The sequence below is a fragment of the Telopea speciosissima genome, chromosome 3, assembly GCF_018873765.1.
Source record: "Telopea speciosissima isolate NSW1024214 ecotype Mountain lineage chromosome 3, Tspe_v1, whole genome shotgun sequence".
NCBI classification, from domain to species: domain Eukaryota; kingdom Viridiplantae; phylum Streptophyta; class Magnoliopsida; order Proteales; family Proteaceae; genus Telopea; species Telopea speciosissima.
The window spans coordinates 68,862,536-68,869,466 of record NC_057918.1 but is presented as its reverse complement, the minus strand read 5'-3'; the positions used below and the strand labels follow the sequence as shown (position 1 = coordinate 68,869,466).

General features: G+C 40.8%; 1 protein-coding gene across 1 annotated transcript; it reads right to left on the bottom strand.

Moving 5' to 3' along the window:
* Positions 1 to 2,328: 2,328 nt before the first annotated feature.
* LOC122654765 (GTP-binding protein SAR1A) lies at positions 2,329 to 6,015 on the bottom strand. The gene is made up of 3 exons (XM_043849005.1): positions 5,880 to 6,015; positions 5,610 to 5,741; positions 2,329 to 2,986 (listed from the first exon to the last, which is right to left on the bottom strand). The coding sequence occupies exons 1-3, from the start codon at positions 6,006 to 6,008 to the stop codon at positions 2,666 to 2,668; spliced, it is 582 nt and encodes a 193-aa protein (XP_043704940.1). The 5' UTR covers positions 6,009 to 6,015; the 3' UTR covers positions 2,329 to 2,665.
* Between the last annotated feature and the right edge of the window lie 916 nt (positions 6,016 to 6,931).

The following is a 6,931-nucleotide window of genomic DNA, read 5'->3' as shown; positions in this document are numbered from 1 at the left end:
CGGATACGGATCGGATGTAATCAGATTTGGATATTTCTTGGTCGAATATGGATATCTCTAAACAGATTCGGATGGATTCGGATGCGGATCGAATTCGGATTTTCGACCATCCGTTTACACCTCTGCCTTGTGTGACCCGAACCTTCCTCCCCCTAGTGGATACAATTTACTCTCAATCCATAGTTTTAGATCATGATTCTCTTTTCCTCATATTCTAGAACCTGTTGAATCTTCAAAAACCCTCAAGATCATTATTTACTTAATTTTTTTTAATTAAGTATTCGGATTCGGATTTTTATCGGAGTATTCGGAATTTTTTCCGGATATCTCTAATCGATATGGATGCCCCTAAACGAATACGGATGCGGATCAAATTCGGATTTTCGATAATCCATTTACAACCCTACCTCCACCCCATGCTCCACCTCTATTCCTCTGTTCACAAGTTGGTCGAGCACGAACGCCACAAATCGATGCAAGACCTTTTCCTCTCCCTCTACACTTTGCTCCCACATGACAATATAGTTCGCAAAGAACAATCAACAATCAAAAATCCTTGACGAGATCATGATGGACATCCCTTTGGTCGTCGCTCACCTCTGAATCTCTGATCACTTCAAAATAGGAAAGACTCTTCTTTTTTGCTTCCTCTAAGGTGTCACCATTGCTGGTACCGCTGGTCTTGGTGTTGGATTGCCACTCTACTTCCTCTGACACGTTAGTATGCGATAGGGCTGCAACAGGTCGGGTTGGGCCGGACTTTATAGAACCCTAGCCCAACCCTAAGTCTCCTTATCTGGGCTTAGGCCCGATCCGACCCTGACTCAGGGCCAGAAAAATCCAACCCTGACCCGCCCTCAGGGTTGGGCCGGGCTGACCCTGATTGGCCCTGATCATGGGGAAGGGGAAAGAAATGCATGAGCTGGAATGGGCCGGAGAGAATATTATCAAATTTACATAAAATAACACTATAATAAAGAGTATTATATCACTTATTGTCGTCATATATAATATATTATATAAAAAAATGTAGGTGACATTTAAAGTTTATAATGTATATATTATATCAATATATATTTTATAGTATAACTTAAATCAGGGTCGGGCCGGGCCAGGCCAAGCTTAGCCTGAAGCCTCAACCCTAACCCGACCAGACCCTGACTCAGGGTCAGAAATTTCCAGTCCTAACCTGCCCTCAAGGCCAAATATCTCAACCCAGACCCTGTTCGGGCTTAGAACAGGTTTGGACCAACAGGGCCATACTTGCACCCCTAGTACCCATTACTCAAATTTTTTATTTGCTGAATTGGGTTGGTTTTGTTTTTACCAAAATCTTTCTATCAATGTGTTTGGTACCCATTACTCAAATTTTTTATTTGCTGAATTGGGTTGGTTTTGTTTTTACCAAAATCTTTCTATCAATGTGTTTGGTACCCATTACTCAAATTTTTTATTTGCTGAGTTGGGTTGGTTTTGGTTTTTTTCTTCCTTTGATTGCCGGTTTGTGATGGGTTGGATAAATCCCTTGCTTTACTTAAAGAGAGATTACAACCACCAACTTTCAAGCTTCAGAAACTGAGGAAATCATCTTCTTCGCCGAAGAGAACATTTGACTAGCTAGATTGATTGACTGAATGATCAACGGCCTCATCTATCACCACTCAATCCATGCATCTCATCTTTGCAGTTTTCATTTTTTTCCCTCTCCGTTGGATAAGACAGAATATACAAGATGTGATTCAGTTGGGTGCTGGCGTATCTAACTTCTGTTTAGACTCGACAATTAACCTTTTTACCCCCCTGGTTCTCTCCTTGGTGAATTAGATCGTGAACATTATTGAGGTGGGCGAGGGCTGTGCGGGGGCAGGTGGACTGGGAGGGGGGTTGGGGAAGAATGTAGTGGTCGTTGCAGGGTAGGGAGGCAGGGGGTTATGGGCGAAGATGGTGGAAATGAGGTAAGAAGCAGGTCGAGAGGCAAGAGTGGGTGAGGGTCCAAATAACAATCCAGGCGTCTTTCCCACTTGCCTTCCTGTTCAGTTTTCAAAACCATCCGCTCTGCTATAGCTCAAAGTGCCATACAACATAGTTGAGTGAGAAATTTTATGCAATTTCAACAATTCAGGGAGAGGCCAATCACAGCCGTATAGAACCAAAAAAACGAGGACAAATAAAAGAACGCTCAAAGTCCACATTGCTGTTTTGTCAAATGGAGAATCGTTCCTCAGGATATCGATGCCTATAATATTGGTTCCTTCCTAATAGTCAACCTTTCTCTCTCCATTATCAAAGTCTCAGCATTTCACCTACCACCGTTTGAAGAACAGAGAGGACAAACTAAAAGCTAATTCCCATTATTAAGTTTGCCAAATCATGAATTCTTCAGTAAAAATAGATAGTAATACAAAACACAATCTTCTACTTTATCTAATTGAAGGACCAAAACAAGGTAAAAAGTGACAAAACGTCTTAAATTGAAGAAGCTACAAAACCACACCCCAATTCGCTACTACACCATATTGGTTTTACCATTTTACACGATACAAGTGATAATAGAATACCTCCTTCGCCGTTCATCCAAATGAGCAACACATTCAATCAGAGGAGCAGCAGCAGAATGGAGTTGAGAGACCATCTGGGGTGTCTGGATTACATCTCCCTACCTTCCCTACTTGATGTATTGAGAAAGCCACTTGAAGCCATCACCGTAGCCCATCTTTCGGACTATGCTGCACATGAAGACTTCAAGAGGACGAACATTAGAGTCTGCAAGGTTTACCTTACCCTTGCCTGTAGTGAAGTTTGTTAGGCCGAGATGATAACGCATCTCTTCCTCTGACACTGCATAGGGTATGTCAATCTTGTTCCCAAGTATCAGGAAGGGTACATTGGCCAGCGACTCATCTGAGAGGAGGGCATCCAGCTCTTTCTTCGACTCTGCAAACCTCTCCCTGTCAAAGGCATCCACTAAGTACACCACAGCATCAACCTGCACCAGAAACAACCACATTTATGATATGAATCATAGTCCCACATGTCAAACACAAAGATGAAATCATTAAGAAAGTAACCACAAAGTACAAATGATGCTTTATTCACAGCTAGTTTGGAGGAAAATCTCAAGGAATAGAAAAACAACACTTGACCATCACTCAAGACTTCCTCTTCAGGGAAAACTAAGAAAGCAAACAAGTATTTTTTATGAACATAGGACAAAGACTATGTTTCCTTTCTAACCATCAATAAGAGAAGGGCAGACATTAAACAAGCACCTTCTAACGTGACCCAGAACTTAAGTGCCGAAAGGTTCCAATCTTTTCCATGTAAAAAGGCCCTGGGCCTCTAAACCTACACGTGCATGCTGGCCAATGGGAGCACGTGCACAAGCATTGACCTGAGAAGAATTTTCACTTTTCCATGGGGGCAAGGCAGTACTGTGTCTAGGCTCAGTACTGCCCTGCCCCCATGGAAAAGCACCTTCTTATGTGATCCAGAACTTAAGTGCCGAAAGGCTCCAATCTTTTCCATGTAAAAAGGCCCTGGGCCTCTAAAACCTACACGTGCGAGCTGGCAAATGGGAGCACGTGCACAAGCATTGGTCTGAGAAGAATTTCCGCTTTTCCATGGGGGCAGTAGTACTGTGTGTAGGTGATGGAGCCATGCTGGCCACGTGACCAGGTACTGTTCTTTTTCCATTTTTTTTAATAAAATAGAATTTTCCACTGTCTATTTTGTTGTAAAATGCAAAACATGAAATCGAAAGAAAAAAAAAATACATTGAATAAAATTTTCATGTAAAATATCATTTGCATGGAAATTTGACAACGAAACTATAGTACTAAAACTCGTTTCGTCTCGGTCGAGATTTTGAGAATTTCGAGTATCTCAGTCGAGTCGAAACGAAATGCAACATCGAATTGAAAAATGCAATATTTCGGAAATTTCGAAAATTTCGGTCATCTTGTTTCGGAAATTTCGGAAATCGTAGTTATTTTTGGCATTTTACACCCACAAAAAAAAATACCATATTTCGACGAAATTTCGACAATCTCGGAAATTTCGGTCAGATCGAAACACCGAAACGAAACGAGATTTAGTACTATGAATGAAACAATCAGGGATAAGATAGAGTCATGAAAAGAATAGCCCCTCAAATCCAACATTACCCAGCCTCTTTGGAGGATAGCATATCCAATAACCAATAAAAAGATCATCTGGCACAAGTCACATGGGGTGGGCTGGGCTTCTCAACAGTTTATTTCTTATGAATTCTCCATGCAAGAAATTAGAGTAATTTCTACACAAACTAATAAAGAAAAAAATGCATTGACTTAAATGTACAATTATACAAAACTTATTTCCAGATGAAGATGACTATGGAAATACAAGAATCAGTCTGAAAAGAGAAAGAACGAAATAACAGAAAAGCAAATAACAAATACCACAAAGGCACATACACAGTTCATGCATTAATTGATCACATCAACAACCCATGGCAAGTTCAACCTGCCAAGGATGTCAACAATTGTCATCATAAATTTCTATCATATCCCAACCACGATTCAAAGAAATGAAGCTCCTAATCATTACAAAAAAAAAAGACATAGAACCCCACCTACATCAAGTGCTATTACACCATTTAGGTTCTAACAGTTTTCTTCAGATAAAGATGATATTGGACATTAAAATAATATATCAATTGACAGACTAAAAACCGCAAACAGCAATGCTGGGAGTTCCAGCAGCTACTTGCTATGTAGAATAACTTAGTGACAAGCATCAAGAAGAATCAACCCAATATCGCATATAAATCAAAGAGAACATTTGAATAGCCTACAAAGAAACCACCAAAGAGACTATTACGCTTACAACATACCTGTGAAACCAAATGTATTCACAATCCTCATACTGAAATACATGGAAAATTAATAACAATGATTCATCCTTTCCTTTAACCTACTGAGATCTTTGAGCCCCCCACCCCCCCCCCCCACAACCCCACCGCACACACACACAGACAACCCCCCACTAAAAAAAAAAACACTATGCTTCTTTCTAGGCTATATACGTCTTCCCTCACCACTTCTCCTATGGTTATTTTAGGCCTACCTTTAGCTCTTTTAGCTCCTTCAATTATATATTTTAGTTCAAATTGAAGAAGTTAAAAGAACTACAGGTAGGCCTAAAATAACCGAAGGAGAAGTGGTGAGGAAAGGCATGAATAGCTTAGGACTGGAATCTTATATAGCTTTGAATAGAGCTGATTGGAGAAATAGGATCCATTTAGCCGACCTCATTGAATTGGGATAAGACTGGGTTGAGTTGTATTGGGTTCAGTACACAGTATGCGTAGGATTTAATCAAAGTCTATTTCCCATGTCATTCAATTAACAACCAGAGTTTAAATGAACCGTTTTATATTTCCTGAACGCGTTATCTTAGATGATTCATACTGCAATTGCCCAAACAAAAGATTTTCCCGATCATCTTACCACAATATGCCGAATTAATAACCATAGTCACATCCTTCATCCAACGATTAACTCCAGCACAATCATTCACCTATTTAAGAAAAAAAAAAAAACCCTTTCTTTTCTGTAATCGAGAAATACCTTAGCATAGTAATCCTTCCAGACTCTGCGAGCGATCTGATGCCCACCCAAATCGAAGGCCTTAAACTTGATTTTCCCAATACTTAATTCCTCTGATGTCGGATACTGTGTCGGCTGATGCTGAACTAGCCTCTGCAAACAATCCATCATAAGTGTTAAAAACAAGAGATTGAAAAAATCAGCTACAATTAACAACAAAATACATTAAAGAAAATAGAATATAGGGAAGGGGAAATGATAAGAACATCGACAGAAGGAAGAAAACAAAACCTCATCTTTCAACATATGAAGCAACGTTGTCTTTCCAGCATTATCAAGCCCCAGAAACAAGATCTTGGCCTCTTTCTGCCAAAGACCGAGAGATGCAAGAACACCGTAGAACCAATCGACAAGAAACATGATTGCTGAAGAGAATCAGACTCCAAATCGAACAAAAACCACTCAAGAATCCACGAATAGGCCGATTAAGCAACCAGATCCGCCTACCTAAAGATCCCAAATCTCATTCCTCCATCAAAATTGCCGAAAATCACAGAAATTCCGGCGAGAAAGAGAGAGAGAGAGAGGTTGAGATCGAAGAGTATTCCCAGAAACAACAAATGAGAGAGAGAAAACATTGAAAACCCGAAGAAAAATGGTGAGAAACTGCTTTTATCCGTGTCGCAGCTGTCGCTTGCGGTGGATCTGGTTACCGGTTCATTCGGTAAGGAACCAGCCGAGTTGTGTGGGACGAAGAGTGATATGCAATGGGTAACTTGGGATAGCCGGTAAATACCACGTGGAAGCTGATGATTGTCAGTGTATCGTCATCGAATGTATTGTGACCGTCGATTTCTAAGCCAGCGGCGAGGATTTCTTGCTTTTCGCTTATGTTAGAACGTTGGGACAAGGAATTACTCAGGTACATCAAGTTTTTTTTTTTTGATAAAAACTCAGGTACGTCAAGTAACAAGAAAACTCTGGTACCTCTTGATGAATCCGGATTAGCCATCCACATGGGGACGGGTGGGGACTGATCTGACCCCTCCATGTGGTATGGGTCCCACACCCTAGAGACGGGTCCTGTACCCCCATGGAGGGTTCAGATCTGTCCCCACATGGAGGGGTCAGATTAGTCTCCACCCGTCCCCATGTGGGTAGCAGATCTGAACTCCCTTCTGATAAGGGTGTCAAAATGTAGCCCAAATCAGCAAATCCGATGGAAATTGATCGAAAAAATCTGAACTGAACTGATTCTTATCAGATTGGTTTTGGATTGGAGTATGATGGGATCAGTTGAAAATCAGATCGCACTGAATCGATCAATATCTAGACAAAAATCG